We start from the raw sequence: 24,967 nt of genomic DNA on the forward strand, positions 1-24,967 counted from the left end.
GGTCTCAGGTCTTCTCCTCCCTTCCCTGCTTACCAGCAAGTTCTGGGCAGACACCTGGTGGGGGAGAGCTTCTCTCACTCCTCAGTGTCCCTAGTCATTCTACGTGCTGTAACTGGGTGAAGACTGAAGAGGGACTGCTCTAGGAATACCTGGGAAACCCTCCAACTTGAATGTGCTTCTGAGACTCAGAGGAAGTAGGATACCACCGCAGGAATGAGATTTCCTTTATATTTGAGGCAAATTCTAAACAAAATTTCACGGTTAAAAAGTAAAATCACCATTAATAATGTACTACTAGGAAAGGAAATGTGAAAGAACACACACATATGCCTTACAACTATTTTTTTTTTGTTCAGCTTCAAGGATCCTTCCACAGCACATTCAGCCAGCAGATGCTGAAAACACGCCAGCGCCCACACCAATTCATGCAGATGGTGCTGGTGGGGTTGAGCCTTGTACAAAACTTACTTGTCTTCTTAACTAAGATAAAGTTTATGCATGCGTGCCCCTTTCCTGAGTCAGAATATAATCAAATGTAACTACATTTCTCATGGCCAGGGAAATTTCAAAATTCCTGTTAACTCACTTTTAATGACCATATCAACCCATAACTTTCTGCCAACCCCATGAACTGCTGCTGTGCAAAGCTATTCCTGACACAGCCTCTCTTGCTGAACAGAAGACAGAATAATAACCCCTGCTCACGACTAAATAAATCCGTTCAGACAATGTAAACTTAGTCCTTCCTGAGAATAAACACTTTTGAGTTATTCATATATTCAACACTGGCACAGTCTTTTGTAATTTCAAACCCAGGTATTACACAAGCAAATCAGCAAATGCACAGACTCCGGCTCATTGCTAGATGTTAACACAGACTAGACACAAACAACTAGGGTGATACATTTGGCCAAAATAGTGTGCTAATGCTTTGATTTGATTTGCCTGCAAAGCAGGGGGTGTACATTTTTGTAGAGATTACAGATCACCACCTAACGCCTTCAGCAGCACTGTATCCCCATACACTTGCTTTGTGTTTACTGAGAATGCTAAATATTCAAATGGGGGAACTCATACATTATACAAGTGCAGAAAACTTGGCCACTGTAATTTTACCAGATTAGACCTAAGTGAAACTGCTCAACTAATAGGAGGAGGAAAGAAAATAGGAAACTCCCTAACACGCAAAAGGGGCCAAAGAAGGACAATGAGGGAGAGAAAAAAGTTCAGCAGAAGCAGCTTCTCTCGGCATAAGATCAATGCACAAAAAGCTGGAATGTGAATGTTCCCATGTGGGTTGATGTGTGGAGAAACAACTGTCGGGCACTGGGGGAGGAGGAGAGGAGCTGGGTAAGAGGCAGGGCCAATGCAGAAGGCCTGGCAGAGAGAGCAGAGTACAGGGAGAGGAAAGACAAGGCGGAAAATCCTCTGGGGCTATCAGGAAGTAAAAACAAAGAGAAAGGACCAGACGAACTATTTTCATGGTCTGCAAATAGACTTGAGAGAAAGCATGTGACTTTCAAGCTTTCAGAATAAACCTAAGAAGAACTGAGATTTATGAAAACTGCACATGAAGATATAACAAGAAACATGAACTTAGCTCAAATGATTGTTTGACCAGTATCAAAACAAGCAACAGCAGGAGCAGCAATGAATTCCAACATTAACAGGCAAAGCAGGAACATGGACAGAAAGGAGTCATCCACCACAAGCCCCTTCTTAGCAAGCCCCAAATCACCCCTGCCTTGCATATTTCTCAATCCTCAAAGGCTGGCTCTGGGCAACTGTTGCATAAGCAGCAAACAAAGTTCCAAGAAAGAGCCCAAGACCAAAACTACACCAGATTTTTTTTTTTCCCTGCCATTTCAGAAGGTTTCAGGTTGTTTTTTAGTTGTTTTTTTGGGGGGGTTTTTTCGGTTTTTGGTTTTTAAATCTATTTCTGTACTACTGGAACTCTCTTTAGAGAGGCAGGTGTAAAAATGCATTTACCACTTTGTTCAGCTCAGTATAGGCCTCATCCATAAAAATGTGAATTTGCAAATGCATAACTACCCTGAGGGCAGAACAGCAGGTTTTTTCCTTCACAGGATTCTTCCTCACACACACTAGACATTACTAACAATCTCAGTTAAAGTCTTCAAGGTTGTTTTGGAGGAATACTATTTTTCCTCCCTTTAACACACTTTCAAAGTCACATCAAGCTAAAGAAAAGTCTATTCTATTCTGACACCATCGCTTACTTTGTCAAGTAAGCAAGGAAAAACTCCATGTTCTTCGTATCTGTGAAGGAGTTAGCACTGTTTCTCCTAAAAATCTTGTCATGGTGGCTTCTTGGTTTGACATCTAACAAATAAAAGAAATTGCTTTTAAAATACAAATATCAGCTTCAGGTATTAGGAGCAAACTTTCCTGGAATGGACTTTATGTAGTCATCTTTCTATACCCATTGCAGTATGTCCTGTAAATAATAAAAAATAAATACCTTACTCAAAGGCTTTGCAATTTCAAGTACCCTATTAAGTTATTTAATTTTGCTATCCATAGCACATGATCTCACAAGCAAAGTTGTTTATTTGCCTTAGGGAAAATACAGATGTGATTGCATCACTGGTGTTTCTGAGTTGACAGGGCTTTTCCCTGGGGCTGTTTAGCAGAGCTGGAAAAAAGAAAGGGGAGAAAGCATGGAGAGAAGAGGGAGGAATGGCAGAAAATACAGGTGCAGTGGTCTAACCTCCTGGCCTTTACAGAGAGACAAAATAACCACAATTACAACTATTATCTCTCACATTCCTCTGGCAGGGAAAAGAAGCACACTTGAGCCCACCTACTTTTAAATGAGTATTTAGTTTTAGACTCTTCATACCTTTCTAGCTCTACTGTAGAGTGTCTTGCCTGATTACATTCCCATTTTTGTTGCATTTGATACAGAACCACTGTACCAACTTTAACCAGGTCCTCTATATACATACACAATGCTGAAAGCTGAATTTGACAGATACTTGTACTTGGAAGGAATATATCCAAACCTGGATTCTAATTCTGAAATGGTTTTTAAGGACTAAAGCTTCATACAAAATGCAGTATGCATTTGCTGAGAAACTTGACTTATTGAATATCAAGAAATCTTACAGAACATGTATCATACTGAAGTTTATATATCATAGTGTCCTCTTTCCTTACGTGTCTCTACAAATCAGCCTATGCCTAACTTGGATTTGGGACAGCTTGCTTTGGAAAATCAATATAACCTCATAAAAGCCTGAAGCTAAAACCCACTAACATTCATTTCAGCTTATTCCATTGAATATCAAACTATACTCTCAACTTTATCTGACAGAAATCTGTCCTTGAGATGCTCAACGAAGCAAGGGTTCACTTTTGATTCTTGAAGACAGCCAGTCCTCTCCTTCACTGAGGATGAGTGATCTCAGATTCAATTTCACTTCCCAGTCAAGGTGTTTGGTTTCTCAATATTTCATAAATGTCCTGACTGGAAATGTATATGACTGGAACCTGATCTATAGCAGGACAAAGTATATCCAAAAAGCCTGTCAAGTCACAGGGAGAGTCATTCAGGTCAACCCTTGGCTGAGGGAGTTCCCAGAACTTCAATTCTTATCACACCATCAGGATGCTCAGGAAAAAAAAAAAAAAATTAAAAAAAAAAAATCATCATCATTACACATTGACCTAATAGCATGTTATAAACTTGCAGTAAGATTCTGTGAAATGCATTATGAAGTGTAAGTACTCTGAATTTCCCACCCGACACCTTTTAAACCCTCTCAGCCCAGGAAGCATTAACAAGATTACCATGTCTTCCGAAAGGTAATTTCCCTGTAGGGCTGACAAGAGCTGCAATCTCAGTGTCATGAGCATTAATTAATTCTATAAACAAAATAAAAGTAAAACACTATTTTAACTTAAAAATTCAATTAAAATATCTCATTACATTCCTAGGCTTTGGCACGCCTGTGTTAAATATTCATATCTTTAGTCCCAACATATGAGTAACTCCATTCCTATTATCAGAACTTCTGTATTTCCTGGAACTGAAGACTCCTTGAATTTCTACATTTTAAGAAAAAGATGGAGATTCTGGTCAAGATCTCCACGTACAAGAGGATTTTGGGGGAGAGTATTTTAAAGGCTACCCATGTTCTTAAGAAGTATATTTATGGAGTTTACATAAAAGAATACAGTCAAAAAATCTGCTTGCAACAGCACATTAAAGACCTTTCAGTACTCCAGAGCAGCTGTGACCTGGTAAAATCTAATTATTTTTCACATGCCCTTTGGAATTCTCTAGGAATATGTACTGTAATTTCTAACCAGTGCCATAAGCACTGAGCCAGCCTTGGAATTAAGCTGAGAGATAGCTGGATGAGTACCATATACATCTTTTAAGTGCATCCCACAGATCTGTGTTAAGGCTTAGCAACATGGCACAGCAACATAACCCTGGAATCTGTTTACTAATGCAGCTAAGTCAGGCATGAGAAATACCAAATACGTGTGTTTGGAAAATACTACTATAATCATAAATGAATCTCAGTTTAAAAAAACAAAAATCAACAGTATAGCTACAGCATTTGCAAACTCTTGGCATTTGCACAGTCCATTATTCTGTCCCACATGAGAGACTCGGGCATGCTGCAGTACCTGATGTATCACTGTTCATATAATACATGTACATATGTATCCATATGCCTGCAATGTGCTAGGTGTGCATTAAGATGTATATGCTATACAGTTGATTATTCTGAGCTGGTTAGGGCACAGCTCACTGTCAGGACTATCAATACAGAAAACTGCACCCTAACCTGAAGTCAATTTATTATTACTTTTAACATTCCTCAGGGAAAGACCAGAATTGAAGTGACAGCGAAAAAATCCTTTTCCTTCCTCATCAAGGGAAATCAATACAGATTTTTTTAAATTAGTAGAATACAGTATCTATACAACATTTCATACATCTAAGCATCAAATCCATCAACCAGCATTCAAAAATTTATTAAAATCCTCTTGAAAAAGGTGAAGTTTGACACTTTGTCTGATTTTGGTTTTGACAAAAGGTATCAACAGCAATTGAAGTATTCAAACTTTACACAGAAGGTGCATCTATGTGGAAGTTTCCACAGGATTTACAAAAGTCAAGCCCTCTTTGAAATCAATGGAGCTTGGCCTTGTATTCTTCTGATACCAGCAAAAAGTGCAACTGGAGGAGAACTGGGATCAGCAGAGACAGTTTTGGGGACTCTGCCCTCCCCAGACATTGGCTCGGTGCTGGTCAAAACCATGAGGTGGCCAAGATCACTTGTGCACAGCTAATGAAGAAAACAGGATGCTCATGAAGGCAGCAGCTGTCTGCAGGGAAAGAAATCCCATTTGATGGAAAAATTTTAAAAAGTCAGAATAATAGAAACATCAGCCACATCTGCCAAAACTAACACTACTTGTGTGCTTGTAAGCTATGGATAAAGGAAACTGGATTTTACAAAAAAACACCTGGGGAAGATATTTTCTAGTTTGCCCTTTAATTACCATAAATTTCTGGTTGCGTTTGAGGAGCAGAAACTTTAGGGAAAATCCCTCAGGACTGGAGCCCGGCGAGGTGACAATGATCTCGATCTCAGTCCCGCCGGGCAGGATAAGGTATCTCCCGGTAAGCGCCCTCCCGGCTGGGGCGGGAATGAGGCAGTTCCTATCCACCCGATAATTCCAAACGGAGTCACCTCGGGAAAACCCTCAAATCTTCCAAAGCTGCCCTTGCCTGCAACGCCTGACACGGAGCGCCCCAGACACGGAGAGCCAGAGGAGAGAGGGCACTCACAGCCATGTGGCGACTGGGACGGAGGAAATTTGATTTGTTTGTGTTTTAAATATTTTTTTATTAAAGCGCCTTCGTCAAACTCGCGGCCTGTCCTGGTCCTTGGACCCAAAACAGGGGAACTGGGAGCACCTGCCCAGCCCAAAACCGGGCACTGGGGGATAAACTGGTGAATGAACTGAGAGATGGAGGGGAGCCACAGCGCTCCCGGCACGGCCACCATCGCTTCTCTGCCACGGGGAACAAAAAAGGGTGAAGAACTAATTTTAAAAGCCCCCGGTGCGGGCCTGAGGCGCCACGTCCGCCCCCCTCCCCACACACCCCGCTGCGTGGCGGGGCCGTGGCGCCGCCTGCTGCGCCCCCCAGCGGCGGCCCCGCGCCACGCCCCGGGCCCGGCCCCGCCCCCCGTGACGTGCGGCCCCGCCCCCGCGGCTCCGCCGCTGCCGCCGCGACTTGAGGGGCGCGCGCCGAGCTCCGTCCGCGGCCGCCCCGCGACAGCGCAGCGCCCGCTCCGCACCGCGCTCCGCTCCCGGCCCGCCGGCCCCGCCGCCGGCACCGCCCCTCGGCGCGCCTCGCCGCAGGTAAGCGCGGGATAAGCGCTCTTTCTTCTCCGCGGGACTTGCGCGGGTCGGGGGATGCAGAGGAGAAGGAGGATGTGGAGGGAAGTTTGGCCGCGCTCCCCGCACCACCAGCCGCTTCCCAGCGCCGGGGTGCGGGCACCGCGCTGCGGCGGGGAGAGCGCGCCCGCCCTCCCGGCGGGGTGCGCGGCGGGGCGCGCAGGAGCGCCGAGGGCTCCGCTCGCACATCTGGAGCGCACCGGGGGCTCCCCGAGCTGGGCGTGCGGTGCCTGCGCTGTCCCGGCCCCCGGAGAAGGAGCCAGCGCGAACCCGCCGTGCGCGGGGGCGGGGAACAGCGCGGGGGGACCCGCAGAGCAGCGCCCGCGCCCCGCGGCGCTGGGACCCCGGCCGCGCGTTCGAACGCGGGTGGTGCGGAGTGCTCCTGCCCGTACCTGCATCGCTTCCACGGTTGGGAAACTTCCCCCTCCCTCCATCCCTTCTTGCTGCATCTATTAAAAAAAAAAAAAAAAAAAAAAAAGAAAAAGGAAAAAAAAAAAAAGCTGAGGCGATGCGTTCGCGCCCCTGCGCAGCGCTGCCCCCCGCACCACAAAGTCTGCGGGCGAGAAGATGGGCAACAAAATGGTTGCACAGAAAGAATGCAACAGGCCCAAATTCCCGCCCCGACGCCCCACTTTCTTTGGGAAGAAGAGCTGGCTCATAATCCTCCTGCCATTCCATAGGTTCTCGTCTAGTTCTAATCAACTTTTAAGCTGTTTTCAGTGTATTAAGTGATTGCCCTCGTACACGCGCAGATAATTAATTTATAGATGGCTTGCAAATAAATAATTCACCACGCACTTCGTTGCACACCTCATCTCTACGTGATTCTGACCCCAAAAATCGTTTCACGACTGCTGGATGTGCCAGAATCTTTTGTTTTAACCCTTTTCCTTAAACGCAATTAGGATCTGCAACTTAAGTTGGTCAGGCAAAGCCCGAGTCTTCCTGCATTTCCCAACGTACTGGTTCTGCTTGCCAGCATCTGCCATAGCTCACAGCACCCAGGCACAGCTTTCTGATTTTGGGGTTGGTTGGTTGTTTCTATTTTTTTTATTCCTGCTTAGTTTCCAAGCTCATCCCCTTGGTGAATAAAAGCTCAGCTCTTGCACAGACAGCTGCCTTTCTGGCTCAGTCCTGCTCTTTGAGGTCGCCTCAGTTTTAATCTCTCTGACCACAAAGGGGTTTGAGCTCAACCCTGGCACATCCAGGCAAAGTTGCAACGAGTGTTGCAAACGCGAGGACGAGTGTATGTAATTAACTAATTCATGGAATGCTGTTACCGACGGGTTATTAATTTGGGCTGAAGGCAAGTCGCTTCCCTTCTGCAAGGGATCAATTCTGCTCAGTTAACAGAGTGCAGTGGAGTATTTTCTACACCAGATTCACATCAAAATGAAGAATTACTTTACAATTAAATCTTATTCTTGCACGTTAGCTGAATGCATTTTCTCTTTGCCTCTTTGAAACAAAATGATTCACATTTTGCATTTCCGTGCAAGTCATTTATACAAAGTATACAAAGAGGCTGAAAATGTTCAGACTTTATAAAAAACCAAAAAACAGTTCATTATCCTGACCCCAATTTCCTTATCTAAAATATACTGCCCAGAAAGAAGCAGCATCAGTTATGCTCACCATCTACTGCCTGAGGATATGGCATCTTAATGAACTCTTCTTTGAATTAGACTGAAAAATGCATTTTTATCAACTCAAGTGTATAAAGAAAATAATTATTTGCTATAAAACAGAAAGATCAGTCTATGCTTTCCTTGTCAATATATGCCATGCATTAGGTCATACTCTAGAGGTTTTAGTGCCCTTCCCTCCCTCAAAAGAAAACCCACCTTCAAGTTTCCTTTAATTTATTCCAAAACCATACAATACAGCCCTGTTTAAGATAGGATTTCAAATATTTCATAAACAAAAGGTATACCTGGGTTTACAGAAAGCCAATTATCTTAAAATACACTGAGTTTATTCTAATCCTACTTCATGCTGCTATCAAGCTTTTTTATTTTTCCATCCACATTTAATCACTTCTAAAAGCTGTATTTTTTCCTGTCTTCTGTGCTCCTCCTGTGTACCAGAAACAGTGACAGCCCTTGGCATATATTTAATATGCCAATTCTCTTTTTTTTTTTTTTTTTTGGTACACTTACACCATTTTAACTGGAGAACAAGCAGATAAATACTGCAAATAATCAGCATGGAAAATTCTGTGAACTCTCTAAAAGAGTGATTTATTTTATTTTTTTATAAATCCCTCCTTTGCAGGCTGTCTCTGTTTTTCTCAACAGGAGACTTTGTTGTAATTAAAGCAGAGAAGACTGGACAGCAGCAAAAAACATCTGACTTGTGGCTCTTAAAAGCACAGGTTTTGTAGCATGTACCACCCCCCAGTGGGCAAAAAACTCTGTAGTAAACTGACAGAGAGCTTTGATCTCCAGAAATAAAGTGGATACATTTTACAGCAAGAACAAAATTAAGATGAGTTTCTGGGCTGGGGTTTTTGGTGTTTGTTTTGGTTTGGTCTTTTCCCTCTGTCACCAGTAGCTAAAAGTTGTCAGATATTGTGTAAGGCAATGGTGACTAATCAAAGCAATTGCTGGAGTTTGCAAAGTTTGCAGTTGCAGGTATTTGAAGTGGCTTCAGTTGGGAGATGGCCATCTTTGTCTCCTTGTAGCAGGAAGTATGGATGCTAATGGCTAGTTAGCTCTCAAGTTTTTTCCTTAATCACTTCAAAGCACAGGAATGCACATAAGAATTAATATGTGATTGCTTACATTTATTTTTAATAAGCAGCCAAATACCACTCAGGGCAGGAATCTTGAAAAGTGTTCAGTACATACCTTATGGCATTGCTAACTCTTTTCTGCCTTTCATGAGCTGTAAGAATCCAAACACTCTTACAGCTCCACATTTTTTCTAATTTTTTGAGGAGCAAACTTAGTAATCAGGAGATAAGCAAATAACTCATTTACAAAGGAAAGAAACAAACATACTGAAACTTTATCTAGTGTTTAAGTAATGTTTTTACATGTTCGGAGTTTTGTGCCAGAAACTCCCTATCAGGTATAATTCTACCTAAACTTGTCAAGAGAGGAAAAATAGATTTTTTTACCTTGAAACAATGGCAGCATTTGTTCTCTATTCTTTTATTTAATGCCCAGACAAGTTACCTCAGCAGCAGCTCTCAAAAGAAAACCTAGAAGCCATAATTGGCTAAGCTCAAAGAGCACTAAAACAAAAAACAAAAATCCATTGCAAAAGACTCCCCCTCTAAGTGTTTTCTTAACGTGCAACCTTTCCTGCAGCAGAGTAGTCAAAACAAGAGAGTGAGAAGGAATACAGTAATAGTCTGGGTCTTTTCAACCCAGCATCTTCAAAACTAGGAAAGATTTTAGAAGTAAACTTCAGAAGAGAACCACTTGTAGTTCATTTCCATCCTCTACAGCAAATACAGGTTTGGCTGATCTTAGGTGTGGAGTCAAGCTTTTACTCAGAATTCATTTCTAAGTCAGATTTACTTGCATTTGAGGGAAGATCACATAAAAATTTGCATTTTTTAGGACACTTGAGTCAGGCTTAATAAGACACAAGCGGTATTATTCCTACTGCACAAGAAGTGGGAGCAAGTTTTCTGCAAGTAAATGAAACCTCTAACAAAAAAACAAAAAAAATCACCAACACACAGTGATGCAGTCTGACTGAAGGGTTCACTCTCACTTTAACAAACTCCTTTGCATTTTTTACCCCTTGGATAGACAGCTAGAGGACCTTCTGCTTGCCTAGCACCAAACAAAAGACTGGGGCACGTTCCTGAAATATGATGATCGTGGAAATTGCAGCTCCTAGACAGGGTGCTTAGAAAGCATTTTGCTGTCACTATCAACTAACCCTGAGTAATACACTTAAAGAAAACAAAGTGTGGACATTAAGTCTAGATTAGCACTGTGGAACTTCTCTTAAAAAAAAAAGTTGGTGAAGCTATTTATGCTGCAGCATGACCTTTGTAAGCACAACTGACATCATAAGCAGTAGATGGACTTTGCAAGTATTTTAAAAAATAAGCACATTTTGTGTTTCTGATAAACAAATATAGAGTGAATTTTGGAATAGAAGTACACTGGTTAAGCAAACTGGCTTATCAAGTATGCATGTTCTAGTGGTGGCTTTGAATAATAGTTTTGTCTTTTACAACCTAAAAATACCTAGTAGTTTCCCTTTCCTCTGTTACTTTGATGGTAAGAAAGAAGCCACTGAGCTGCCAGAGTTCCTGCTGGAGAACACAGAGGTAGATTAGAAATTCAAATAAGCATTGTGTGACCTCAAGTGAGGCAGGTCTTGATTTTATTCACATTTTATCACAGCTTAGAAAGAAATCTTTGACATTGATTTTAGAAAAAAATCCCAACTTTTCAAATACATCACAACTATTTATTTTGTTAAGCCATTGCCTGCCTACAGTACAGTGAGTAAAGCTGGACTCCATACTTTAGAGTAAATACTATGTTCTTCTTAGGTACTTTTTTTTTTTTATAGCTCAGCTTATGTTGAACATTTTAAAATGAGATGTCCCCTTAGCTGTACCACAGTGATAAGTCCACATGCAATGCCCACATGTTCCTGCTGTCTCTGGTAATTCACTTGCTTACACAGTCCCAGAAAAACTAATTTAACCATGTGGTTCAGAGAAGTTCAGGAAAACATTCAGCTTGGAACAAAGAGCACAAAGGCTGCTGTTCACTTTTTCCAATGTTGCTTATGCTACCAAAAAACAAGGAGTTATTTTTGCATTTAAAAATTAATTTTAGCAGAGTTTCTAAAATCTGGTCTGCTCAAAAATAATGGCTTCTTTCAAAACCATGTGTCCATGAAGCCTCCCAGTCTGATGCTGCAGAAACCTGGACACAGTGTCTGTACCAGTGGGGGTCACTTTTCTTTTCATCCTGCCGGATCAGCTATAATGACTTGGTGTCAGGGAATATTTAGAGACAGCTCAAGAAGGGGAAAGTTGGAGCATGGCAGCAGGATTCCCTTCTTCTCTGTAGACAGATCACTGGAGCCTTTGATATGCAAAAACATTGTTTTCAGCTATAGCTTGAGATATAAAAGGGAAGTGCGAGATATCAAACAATCGAGACCTGAAGAAAACTATTCTAAGTTTAGAAAAGGGAGTGGGGGGTATAGTCTTAATCCACATTTTTGAAACAGTGTCGTCTTCTCCAAAGAGACCTTTCCTTTTTCTTGCTCTTGTTTTCATGTAATTTTGAGAGAAGGGATAAAAAAATTCCAGGAACTTAATGAGCTTTAGTGCTTTCATTTTAATCCTACACATTACTGCTATTATAATAGTGGCAATAAATGAAGAGATGACTATCAAATGAAGCACAGAGGAAATAGTTTATGTGCTAAAAGGGTAAAACAAATGAACTTTGTGTGTGCACAGATCTATGTAATGTATGCATACTAGACCCAACATTTTGCTTAATACTAACAAGTTTCTTACAGCTCAGAGTTCTAAAGAAAATTTATGATTTTAAGTACTTAAAAGTTATTGTAGCCTTCAAAGGCCTATTAAAGGAATTTATATTCCTATTTCACCATACCATTACAGAAAATACCTTCCATCACAACTTCACATTAGTTCCTAAGAGACACCATTTTTTTTCCCCACAGCTGCTAAGTTGATGTTTATTTCAAAGTTTTAGGAATAGGGCCTGAGCTTCTTTGCCCAAACACTTGAGCAATACAGAGCAAGAAAACTACACACTGGAATAATACAGAGCTTTTTTGTTCCATTTCATAATGATTATATAATTTACCCAAATTACATAAGTTGCTAATAAACATGCATTCCCTTCTATTCTAAAACGTGGCCACACAGATAGAGTTGTAGCCTTAAATAAAGCATACATAAAAATACTTATTTATGCCAGAGTGGGGGTCTCTCATTTTGAGTTCTTTTTTTCATTGGACAACTGCTGAAAACAAGATGCTGAAAACAAAGCTTAGAGGAGCATGAAAGCAGCAGCAGAAGAGTCTTTTCCACTCCCTCGCTGGGTAGTCACATCATCTCTGAAATTAGGGGCTTTAGGTTTGGTTTTGTTTAAATGGTTATCATTTTTCTATGAAAAAGAGCAGCAGAATTTGTATCTATTTAAATATATCACTGCATATTCTGTGTTGCTGTAAGGAGCACGAGTGCTCTGTTTCATAATAGATCTGCTACCAATTGCAAAAGGCAGTTTTAAAACAGACAGCGTTTGTGTTTAGGTCAAGTATTTTCTGGAGGACCAGAAGCTGCTCTAGTTCAGCTCCCAGGAAGGCAGCTAAGCAAGCATTACTCAGCACACTGTTCCTGCCAAACATTTTGGTTCTGAGGATTGTGCTCGGTCCCTTGGAGAAACATGAAGTCACAAAAGGGAAAAGCAAGTGAACTTTAAGGATTTGTTTCATTTCACATTTAACCACTTGTATTTCAGACATGCTACCTATAAGCTCACAGCGGGCTGGTATCTCACTGGATACTTTATGCAGTAGTGATACGAAGTAGCCCAAGTTAAGAATGTTGTTTAAAAAATAATTAGTGGGCTGTAAGAAATGCAAATGAAAGAAATAATATTTTTCTTATTTATAGAAATTTTACAGACTAAACCCACCTATGTATTGCCAAAAAGCTGACACAGATGCCTGGCCAGTCCCTAACTCATAATCAACATGCTGCAAATGGGAAATATTCATACAATATTTTTGCAAAAACGCTATCCCTTTCACCCAGTAACTGTTGAGCAGTAATTATTAGTAATTCTCTTTACACTTAAAACCAAGGAGAAGATCATCATCTATCTCTCTTTACCAGGAACACAAACCAAGCAACCTCCAAGGAGGTAACACTGGTATTTGACATTAGATGAAAAATATAATTTCCAAATACTTTGTTACTCCCTGCCTTTATGTTTTCTGCTGAAACAAGTGAAAATACAGTTCCAGCAAAACTGCAGTAACGAAACTACACAGCAAAACTTTTTTTGAAAGAACCCTGTGGATTTTGCTGAAATGCCAATGCTTTGGGGAAACAAGGTGTGCTACTCATGTACAGGGGATGCAACTCTTGAAACTAGTGTGCACCAGTTGTTATTAATTCCAATTTTCTTGTTTTTACTTTTGCAGGACATTAAGAGTTCAAGGAAAGCTTTCAAAGGGGAGTTTTCTGGGAAAGAAATCGTACTTTTGTGGGGGTTTTTTATAATGAAGAAAACCATCTGCATTGCCTGATGTTTCTGTGGTAAAGTAACTTACATTCTTGCAGCACAGAAGGAATTATTTCCTGCATTACAAATTTGGAAGGAGTGTTAAAAAGTGAGAGTTGGAAAATGGTTCTCTCAAAGAGGTGTGGATGTATCAGGATGTAGCTACTGTACAAAGGTCATAATTGGATAATTCTGGATAGGAAAAGCATCCCTTTCCTGACCTCCTGAAGAGGCTGCAATCCTTCAAGCCTCAGCATAATGAATGGTTTCTATCACGCGGCACTAAAGTTCCCTCCTCTGACCACTACTCTGCACAGAAGAGTTTGTAAGAGTTACAAAGAAAGTAATTCCTGCTAAAGGCATTAAACCAAACAAAAGAGGCTCTTCATTCACAGACCTTACATGAGGACAAAAATAGAGGGAAGCTGAAGCTTTTCTACACTGGGACCTGGTGTGCTTATGTACCATGATAAATCTTGGTTGGAATGCTCATTGAGTGTCGTGCCAGGAGCCAGGAAACACACGCCACCAACAAAGACCATCTGAGTAAACACCACCGAGAAAAAACTGCTTCATGGAGTAAACCATAAGAGTGACTGGGCAGAAAGACATCCCTTTACTGGATATCCTCAAGCACACAATTTACTCATACCTTTAAATACGGTAGGATCAATATTCATTTATTTTCCTTTTCATGCCTCTGAGACTAAAGTTCAATTAATACATGAACCCGTAAGAGAAAAGGTCATGACACCGCTTAATGCATAGGTCATCTTGCAAGAGTTCTCACAACCCTAATTACAATGGTAATTGAATTATGTTGTCTTAAAAGCTATAAAAATGCTAATTACCTGAGCTCAGTGTACAAACACACTACCAATGCAAAGTACAATCTCAGTCTCAAAAGTTAATTTATACCATGCTACTAATAAGATGGGAAAATGTGGTTAAACCTGCCAAATAGACTCTTATGAGTGTGCTACTTAGTAAGACTACTTTTGAGAATGACAAATATTTAAAAATGAAATTAAACATGTAATGAAATATTTCATCCAGTGAACTAGAAAGCCATAGCTCTACCAGTTACTTGCCAGTTGTAACATTCACCTTTCTGAACACTCACTTAAGCATGAAAACCAAGCAAAATAGTTCACAGTGTTTGTAAGTTACACAATGTAAAGTTGAACACTGCAAAAGACTTGGGAAAAGTCTTTACTGGCCTTCACCCTTTTGTCAGCATTTTATGCTTTGCCTTAAGGGCTTTTTTGAATTTCTGAAATAGCTACCACTAGACTTGGGGGTTTGGTAAGGGTTTTATAGTTCACTTAAGGGCTCCTGAGGAAGTTAGCTGGCTTAGGAATTACTTCTTATCTTTCAGATATAGAATGATTTACTTGAACTCTGGTGTGACTTCAGTTCTGTACTTATTTGGTATCTGTGAACAAAGACTGTCAGTACACATGAAATGTGAAGGAATCCTTAGAAAGAGTCTTGTTGCTTAAGCAAAATAATTCACAGATTAGACATACTTGATTATATTATTTTCAATCACTATGCAGAACAACCTATTAAGTTAATTGAATTAGTACAAGTACTAGAATTATTGACATAAGGAAAAGGGAGTAAAATGCATCTACGCACTTGAATTTTGGTTTAATGTGTGTTTCAGATGTCTTCTGTAATGTTGATTTTTTTTTATTGCGGTTTCTTCACTGATGATCTGGATAATTGTGTTTGTTTGGTTTTTTTAGATTGTTGAAGATCAGAACTGTATAGAAATCTCATCATTCCTGACCATGATTAGTGTTACCTGGAGCATCTTCCTAGTTTGGACTAAAATAGGGCTGTTACTTGACATGGCACCTTATTCTGTTAGTGCCAAACCATGCCCTTCAGTATGTCGCTGTGATGTGGGTTTCATATATTGTAATGATCGCGATTTGACGTCTATTCCTACAGGAATCCCAGAGGATGCAACTACCCTCTTCCTTCAGAACAATCAAATAAATAATGCTGGGATTCCTTCAGAACTGAAGAACTTGCTTAGGGTGGAAAGAATATATTTATACCGCAACAGCCTAGATGAATTCCCCACTAACCTCCCTAAGTACATTAAGGAACTGCATTTGCAGGAGAACAATATAAGGACCATTACTTATGATTCACTTTCAAAAATTCCTTATCTGGAAGAACTGCATTTGGATGATAATTCTGTTTCCGCCGTTAGCATCGAGGATGGAGCTTTCCGGGACAACATCTATCTCAGACTTCTTTTTCTCTCTCGAAATCACCTTAGCACCATTCCCTGGGGTTTGCCTAAAACCATAGAAGAGCTGCGCTTGGATGATAATCGCATTTCCACAATTTCTGAGCTGGCCCTTCAAGACCTTACAAATCTAAAACGCCTTGTTTTAGATGGAAATCTCCTAAATAATCATGGATTAGGAGACAAAGTCTTCATGAATCTAGTCAATCTTACAGAATTGTCATTGGTCCGCAATTCACTCACAGCTGCACCGGTGAATCTGCCGGGAACAAACCTAAGAAAGCTTTATCTCCAAGAAAACCACATCAACCGTGTGCCACCCAATGCTTTCTCTTACTTGCGGCAGTTGTATCGACTAGATATGTCCAATAACAATCTCAGCAATTTACCTCAGGGTGTCTTTGATGATCTGGACAACATCACTCAACTTTTTCTTCGCAACAATCCCTGGCACTGCGGGTGCAAAATGAAATGGGTACGTGACTGGTTACAGTCCTTGCCTTTAAAAGTGAACGTACGCGGACTGATGTGTCAGGCACCAGAAAAAGTGCGTGGGATGGCTATCAAAGACCTCAGCGCAGAACTGTTTGACTGTAAGGACGATAGCGTGATAAGCACCATCCAAATCACTACTGCAGTACCAAACACCTTATACCCGGCCCAGGGACACTGGCCCATTTCTGTGACCAAACAACCAGACGTCAAGACTCCCAACCTAAACAAAAACTACAGAACCACAGCAAGCCCGGTACGCAAAATCATTACGATATTTGTGAAATCCGTAAGCACGGAGACTATTCACATCTCCTGGAAAGTTGCACTACCCATGACTGCTTTGAGACTGAGCTGGCTCAAGATGGGTCACAGCCCTGCCTTTGGATCTATAACTGAAACGATAGTTACAGGCGACAGAAACGACTATTTGCTCACGGCTCTCGAACCAGAGTCGCCGTATCGTGTGTGCATGGTTCCCATGGAAACCAGCAACATCTATCTCTCCGATGAAACACCCGAATGCATCGAGACCGAGACAGCGCCGCTTAAGATGTACAACCCTACCACCACCCTCAACCGGGAGCAGGAGAAAGAGCCTTACAAAAACTCCAGCTTGCCCTTGGCCGCCATCATCGGCGGCGCGGTGGCGCTGGTGGCCATAGGGCTGCTGGCCCTGGTCTGCTGGTACGTGCACAGGAACGGCTCCCTGTTCTCCCGGAACTGCACCTACAGCAAGGGACGCCGGAGAAAAGACGACTACGCTGAAGCGGGAACCAAGAAGGATAACTCCATCCTGGAAATCAGGGAGACTTCTTTCCAAATGATACCAATAACCAGTGACCAAGTGTCCAAGGAGGAATTTGTAATACACACCATTTTCCCACCCAATGGCATGAATCTGTACAAGAACAGCCACAGTGAAAGCAGTAGTAACAGGAGCTACAGGGACAGTGGTATTCCAGATTCAGATCATTCGCACTCATGATACTGAGGGACATGAAAACTGTTTGGGGTTTTGTTGGGTTTTTTGGGTTTGTTTTGTTTTTTAAAGAAAACAAGAAAAGACTGACTTAACAGTTGCTGTTCTACTGCAAAACACTGGATTAAAAGACTGACAAAGCAATGTACTGTACATTTGCCATATAATTTATATTTAAGAACTTTTTATTAAAAGTTTCAAATTTCAGGCTACTGCTGCGATTAATGTAGTGGGAATACCTGACCACAATTCTATATTTTAGTATTTTTTAGTAATTTGTACTGTATTTTCCTTGCTAATATTGAAGTTACAGACCATTTAACTTTTGTGTTCTACTGAGTAAGATGACTTGTTGACTGTGAAAGTGAATTTTCTTGCCGTGTTGAGCAGTCAGAGCATTCATCTGAGATCCTTGTAAGTGTAAGCACAGGCCATTTTTCACTTTGGTATCAATAAAATGATGTTGAACCTGGCAAATCAGGAAGATCAAAACATGGTTACAAAAACTCACAGAACTTCCAGTGTTGGGTCTATTAAATCTGTAAACCACAACAATATTCAATAAACAAAAATGTGTGTAGTAATGGGCAATATCAGCTGTCTGGGATATATCCATTCAACAGTGGTGAAATCCAATTTAAATGAGAATAAGCAAATTGATGACATGCATGAGACTAAACCTTTTGACAAGAGTTCAAAAACCTAATCCCTAAAGGAAAGCAAAATTCCTAACAAGGAATTAAAAAAAAAAAAAAAAGTGGTAGGCTCTATAAACCAAGGGGGTAGATACAGTTCAGGAATAGATTTTTGTTTAGCAGAATCAGTAGTCTGTATATTACAGAGAAAATAGTGATAGATGTTCACAGGCATTAGGAAGGCAGAGACAACACTTTGAAACTGCTTTGAAAAGAAAAAGGGCTGAAAGTGCAGTTTCACAAGAGAAGAGAATAGGACAAAACCCATGGCAATAAAAGCAAGGTCTCAAAAACTGTGGTCCCAAAGGTGAGCAGACAAAAGGGGAATGCAGCTGTCCTGAAGCATAAATGAGTGTGTTCAGTGCACTGCTGTTACAGTCAGGAATACTGCCCATTACTGTCACAGTTATCCAGAAATTCCTTGGTGAATATGTAAGGTAACATGTTTCTTTCTGCCTTCCTGCTGAACTATGAGCTATTTCATGTTCAAACCCCAAGCCACTCTTTGTTGCAATAATCATTCTGTTTCTTCAACTAAAAACCAAAGTGCTTTGTATGCCCTTTGGCCAGTCTTGTGTGTGCCTTGATCCAATGCTATATGTATCAAGCTTTTAAAAACTAAGAAAAAAGGAAATAATAAAATACCCACTTTTTCATACATAACTTAACTATGAAAAATACTGGTCTTATTCATGAATGAAGCTGAAAAACTACTTCAAAATTATGCTGCACCTCTGCAGTGCACTGATAAGAAACCCACTCGGAAGCTACTACTTTTCAGGTCATGAGCTTCACCTCTCTCTGTGTTCAGGTTAACAGTATTACACTTGCAGGTTTTCTTCAATATTAACTGCTTGGAAAAAAGTTTTCACAACAATGAACTGTGTGAACAATAAAAGGGAGGGAAGATGTGGAGTTGCAATCCTCTGAAATACAGAGGTTTTTTAAAAGAAACAGCAAATGAAAAATATTTAATATTTCAGACAATATTTCAGGCAAGAAGGAATGTATACCAAATGCAGTTCAATTTTATGAGAATTTCAGTGGTTCTTGGCCTGTTTGTTTCCCTAAGAGTAGTAAAGAATAAGGGATGAAAAGAACGAGTGACCAACACTGAGACTGATGGTTTCAACAGTCAACCTGCAGATCAATCTCGTACCAGGGATCCATCTAACTGCACAGACCCAAAATTTCCAGTAACACACATTTTTTTATCCTCATTTTCCAGATGTGCCCTGGGGAGTTCCTTTCCAAACTCCCTGTACCATGGAATGTTGACACACCACTTTCAGAAGTGTCTCCTGCAGTTTCCTGAGCAGTGGAGGCACAGCACTGACCTTATACAAGCCGTGTCTCCTCTGCATGGAGCATTGAATGGATCCATGGAGAGGGGAGTGTAACACTGAACAACGATGTGCTCAGCTCAGTGTAATGCACCAAACAAAACTATTTTGCTCTGTTGTCTCATCAGGTGCCAATCTAGGCAAGGGCAAGAAAGTCAGGACTGAGCATGGGAAACTTCATGATGTTGATGTGCAAAAAGCTTCCCGAGCAGTGAGAGCAAAGGAAAATGACACAGAGGGACTGGATGGACCTATTCTTTGTCCACACTCACACAGGGATCCCTGATATCTGAGCCCATTTAATGTCTGGGTCACTGGCAAGAGTGTCTGGTTCTTTGCCAGCAGTTCTCCAGTAACAAAATTAAACAGGTTTTGTTTGATTTTCAAGCTATTTAAAAAGCCTCTCTCCCAGCTGGCTCCAAATTTATGTTGTGAAAAAGGTGAAACAACACTCAGTGAGTACTTTGCCTTCTGAGGCACCTAAGCCAGAAGTGCCTGGTAATAAGGTATAAGGTGTATAATAAGTAAAGCACAGGTATATATCAACTCCAGTGATGCTACTCAAGGGCATAAGGGTATAAAAAAGTTGGCATTTGAAGAGATAATTGTATGACAGTCTTAAGTAAAATGATTTTTCATGTGACATTTTTGTGAGGCAGTAGGCTACAAATCCAAAGCAACTTCAGTAAATCAACCCATTTGTTCCTACTTCACCTTCCACCAGCAAGAGTGAAAACCTGGACAAAGCTCTGTCTTCCTCAGGGAACCAGGTCAGGCTTGTGGGAGAGCTGGTGTCCTCTTAGCACATGATGTCAATGCAAAAAATGGCACACTGGAGTGTACACGACCTTCCTCGGCTTCTACAGCAACTTTTACTCCACACACATAAAGTTAAAATTAATTTGGCAAGTGAAAGATTGCTTTCAAACCAAACTGTATTTTTTCCTTTGGCTTTTAATACAAGTTTCTATTCCTCTCCATGTCAGGCCTGTCTCTTCAACACTGCTGCTTTTCCTGGTGCTGCAGCTGCTGCCTGCAATGCTCCCTGGCACCACCATAAATCCCTTCTGTTAGACAGGTATATACGCAGGCAAAGCGGATTACTACAGTAGGCAGTTTATTCAGCACATTTATCAAAATAACATTAATCCCCATTAAATTCATCTCAGTTTCCGAATTCCATGTTATTTCTGTGTACTGTTCAATATTTAATTGTGGAGCAAGGGGTGGGAATTCTTTCAGTTGTTGCCTAAACCTATGTGCACAGTTCACTTGACCACTACTTTCCATATTAAAATACTATGCTAAGTATCTTTTACATTCTTTATCAGTGTCCCTTTTTAAGTTTATATTGCTATTCTGAATTGACCACAATTCTGTTTTACCCTGAAAGCTGTCTCCAAAAACACCCTGGTACTTTGGAAACTCTATTAATTTTGTCTCATCTTGGCACCTTCCAGAACTAGGGCCAGGACCTGGACTCAATGATCCTTATGGTTCCTTTGAACTCAGTATATTCTATGATTCTGTGAGAAACTTGATTAATTTATAAGCTGTTATTTCCTAGCATTCTACCAGAGCTTGATGTGCAGCAACTGTTGGGGTTTCTTGATTGGTTTTTTTTTTCCTCTGGCTTTAACAGTACCAAATTGAAAGTATTATGGTCTTGGAACACAGTTTCCATCTCTCCTGCTAATGCACTAGTGAGCATGCAAGCTATCTTGTGCCAATGCTGTACATATTGAATGTAGAGCAGCAAATGCAATAAAGCAAGAGCAAAAGTAATAAAGGCTTATTTGCTATTAAAATAATTTACTGATGACATAATGCACTAAAGCATATATATAGACTTCCCTTCTAAGAGAATAAAATTTTGCACATTCACCTGCAGCTAAAGTTGAATAAGATTTTCAGAAGTGAGCTGGCAGATGTCATCTGCCTGGATTTATCCAAACCACATTTGTTTGAGATAGTTTTGGCCAGAACCAAAATTCACACAGGTACCCTCTACTTTCAAAACACCTTAACCTTACTTCCAAATCCATGTATTGTTTCAGCATCACCTTGGGACTGATCTTTGTTTAATTAACTGTTTTACTAATACCAGAACAGCCAGAGCTTCAAGCCACAGCCAGCACTTAACCATCAGTGATTTTCTGTTTTTCAAAGCATGAAGTTACTCCATACCTGAGGAGTTTTCATCTTCCAAACTAGCCCATAGTGGTTCCATCAGAGAGAAAAAGTTCATTGACTGAATTCAGACATGAAAATTTGACCTTTTTTTTTTTTTTCTTTGCAAATGAATTTAATTTTGGGGTGGTGGATAAGAGTCCCCACCCTTATGTTGAAATTAGAGCCCTTTCAAACACTCTGAAGGTACAACCATGACACAAGTATTAAATTCTAGACACAATTGCTTTAAAAGCTTTTTCTTTTGGTAAACAAGAATGTTTGATTTAATAGTAATTCCATCAAATAATTTCCTGCTCCTCTTAAAAAACCTAGATAAAGCAGAACATGGATCTCAGTAAAAGAGTGGCAAAGCAGATTCTCAAAGCAAGCATCACCTTCTTTTCTCAGCACAGGACATTAAGTAAGATACTCACAGCACAGTAGTCTTTAAGTGATGTCTGAGGAAAATTTCTCCCCTAGGGGGAAACCAAGACTTCAAATGGGTGTTAAGTAAACATTCTCTGCATTTTGATGGTCTAAGGCAAAGGCATATAATACACATTTTGGCAACCAAGCAAATGTCCATTGTGCATGGACATCGTAAATGCCCTATGCCTGAAACACAAAGGTTGGGACTGCAGATGTGAATTTCCCAACTTGAACTGTTTTTCAGAGTCTCTTTTTGTTTTCTTAGGATGAAAATTTAATGGAGTCACAGTATAAAACCCCTCAAGATTAACAACATGAGCTGAGAACATCCTTTTGATATCTGAAGCGGGACCTTTTAAGCTTTGCAAGAAACTCATAAATAAGTTATAAAAATAGAAGGGTCTTAATAGGGCTAATTAAATAATCTGACTTGTTCAAGCTGGTTGATAGTGTTCATATAGGCTGATACTCTGTCCTGAACAGCCCTCTTAAGTCATCAAAAACAGGGAGCAGATCATAGCCAAGTGCTAGCACACACTCCCATCCCCTTGCTGAGCTTAAGGAATATCTATCTATAGACAGAGCTCTGGAAGGTCTAATTGTTCCAACTCGAGGGGCTGCACCACTTTCTTTAATCACTAACTGTGGGAACATCATTTACAAAAGGATGAAATTATGCACATATGCATAATTTAATGTCCTTAATTTATGCAAAATATTTAAAAATTTATTTAGCTCAGAACTGCACATCCGATTTATGTAATACTGCTTTCCTCCAGTGGCCTTAGTCCCTGATAAATGCCTACCAGGGAACTGGCTTTCCACATGGAAACAGATGGTTTTGGTGGATGTGGGGATTGGTTTTGTTTAATATTTTTTTCTTGTCCTTTTTTTTTTTTCCTTTTGCAATTAAGAACAACAAATAATTTTACTGCAAATCTTCCCAATTTTAATGGGATACAAATTCAACTGGTTGATAATTTTAAATGAATGCCCTTAGACACAGCAGGTGCTGGTGTGATATAATACATAAAGAATGTCCCCACAAGCTCTGCTTTCCCATCTCATCTCACAATAATGCCTTCCAGGGTTCTAAATTGAAGCCTTGCTTTTATTGCAAGGATTGCAAAAAGGTAACAAAATCTGTTTTCGCTATTGTATGATCAAAACCTGGGGACTTTTAGATTTTGTGATGCACATGAGCAGTTGCATTTACATAATGCAGGCATAGCTTAGAAGCAGTGTCTTTTCAGGCTAGGTTACACACAGGAGGCCACAGCAAATCTAAGCCTTTGTCACCTCTGAGCTTGCTGTATTAAGAGAATTTCCTAAATTACTAGACCAAGCATCAGCAGCTTCAACAGGCAGTAAGAGAAAGCCTCCTTACCTTACACATCTTCAGCTACTGATTTGTGTGTCTAACGTGGAGCTAATCTGGCTTCCTCAGGTGCTGTTTTTCCATGGATTCAATGAGGAAGTACAGAAGTAACAGTTTTTAAAAAGGTAAACCCTTCTACTAAGGAATGCTTACAAAGCAGAGGATTTAAGAAATAATGTTTTAACCCTTATTCCAGAATTATAGCCCAAATACAAGCCTGTATAAACCCTATGCACTTCCTGATTGTTTGTATAATATGCTCACCCTGTTTCAGCTAGATTTAATGGACAAAAGTTATTTGCATTGCACTCCTCCTCAAACTATTTCATTTTCTACACAGTTTGAGCAACAACATAAGAGTATAGATAGATACAGAATCTGTGGTATTTTGTTTGTTTACCTGGTTTCAGTAATCTTCTCAAGAAACATTAAGACACTTATTTCCAAAGCCTGATGGAATAAATTACTGCCCACAAGGAACATGAGCTCATTAACAGAAAGAAAGCCATATACAGGGATATGCTAACCCAGTGAGTAAATACAATTTTAGGGCATTAGATGATAACACAGAATCTCTGCCTAATGTCTTTAAAGCAATTATGTTACCTTTAGAACTCCTTAATGGCATGTAACCTACTTCATCCACTAAAAACCTTTTCATTTCTCCCTGATACAGAAATGACAAATATCATGCTAAAATAGAAATTAAGAAAAACACCACAGTATTTCTGGGTCTTGGAAGTTTTCCTGCTTGCTGGAATTCAGCAGTTTGCAGCCAAATGAAGTAAGCAGTCAGGAGAATCTCACTGGGGGAACTAAATTGCTGACCTGGTGCAATTTCCTTGGACAAAGGAAAAAAGACAATGGTGGAACTGTGTGTAGGACCTCACAGCTCAACCATGGCTGTCTCAGACAGACCCTCACCTCTCCCAGTTATGCACCTTGGTGCTTTTGACTACTGGAAAATCTCTAAGTACCTTTAAGGGTCAAAACCATTGAGCACCAGCAGGACAACCACCATCTCTAAGCTTTTCTTTTTTTCCCCTCTTTGTTAATTAAAAGAAGTTAACTGAGAGAGTTTGTTCGGTAAACAGGACTGTTACATGTGTAAAAACCTCATCATTGCTAATCACACTTGTGGATACATAGTGGGATAGTGCTGAACCCTCCTTAAAGAGTTTGCACTTAAATCCAGGGCAGGTGCATCACAAAATATTTTCCCTGGAAATCTCCACTGTTCCTGAACTTACAGATACATGATGTTAATGGTGGGGGGAACAAGATAATAATAATATATTCCTAAGAAGCTGCTCTTATCACCATTACTTTCCCGTGTTCCATATATGAATTTAAGAAGTCCAAATAAACAAGATCAATTAAAAAGAATTTAGCAGGAGAGGTGGAATACCACAAAATCACATTTCTACTACTGAGAATTGAAAAAAAAGTAACAACTACGTAGTTATAACTTCTGTCTCAGGAAATGTTCGGGTCTTTCATTATCTTCTGG

The 24,967-nt window shown here is 40.4% G+C and overlaps 2 protein-coding genes across 8 annotated transcripts in view; one reads left to right on the forward strand and one right to left on the reverse strand.

Moving 5' to 3' along the window:
- MACROD2 (mono-ADP ribosylhydrolase 2) overlaps positions 1-24,967 on the reverse strand; it is a 432,938-nt gene that overhangs the window by 317,341 nt on the left and 90,630 nt on the right. The gene's annotated exons all lie outside the window — the stretch shown is intronic.
- On the forward strand, positions 14,222-18,798 carry FLRT3 (fibronectin leucine rich transmembrane protein 3). Its single transcript, XM_079332020.1, has 2 exons — positions 14,222-14,363; positions 15,452-18,798. Exon 2 carries the CDS (start codon positions 15,497-15,499, stop codon positions 17,444-17,446), a length of 1,950 nt encoding a protein of 649 aa, XP_079188146.1. The 5' UTR covers positions 14,222-14,363; positions 15,452-15,496; the 3' UTR covers positions 17,447-18,798.

The sequence above is a fragment of the Erithacus rubecula genome, assembly GCF_903797595.1.
Source record: "Erithacus rubecula genome assembly, chromosome: 2".
Taxonomy (NCBI): Eukaryota; Metazoa; Chordata; class Aves; order Passeriformes; family Muscicapidae; genus Erithacus; species Erithacus rubecula.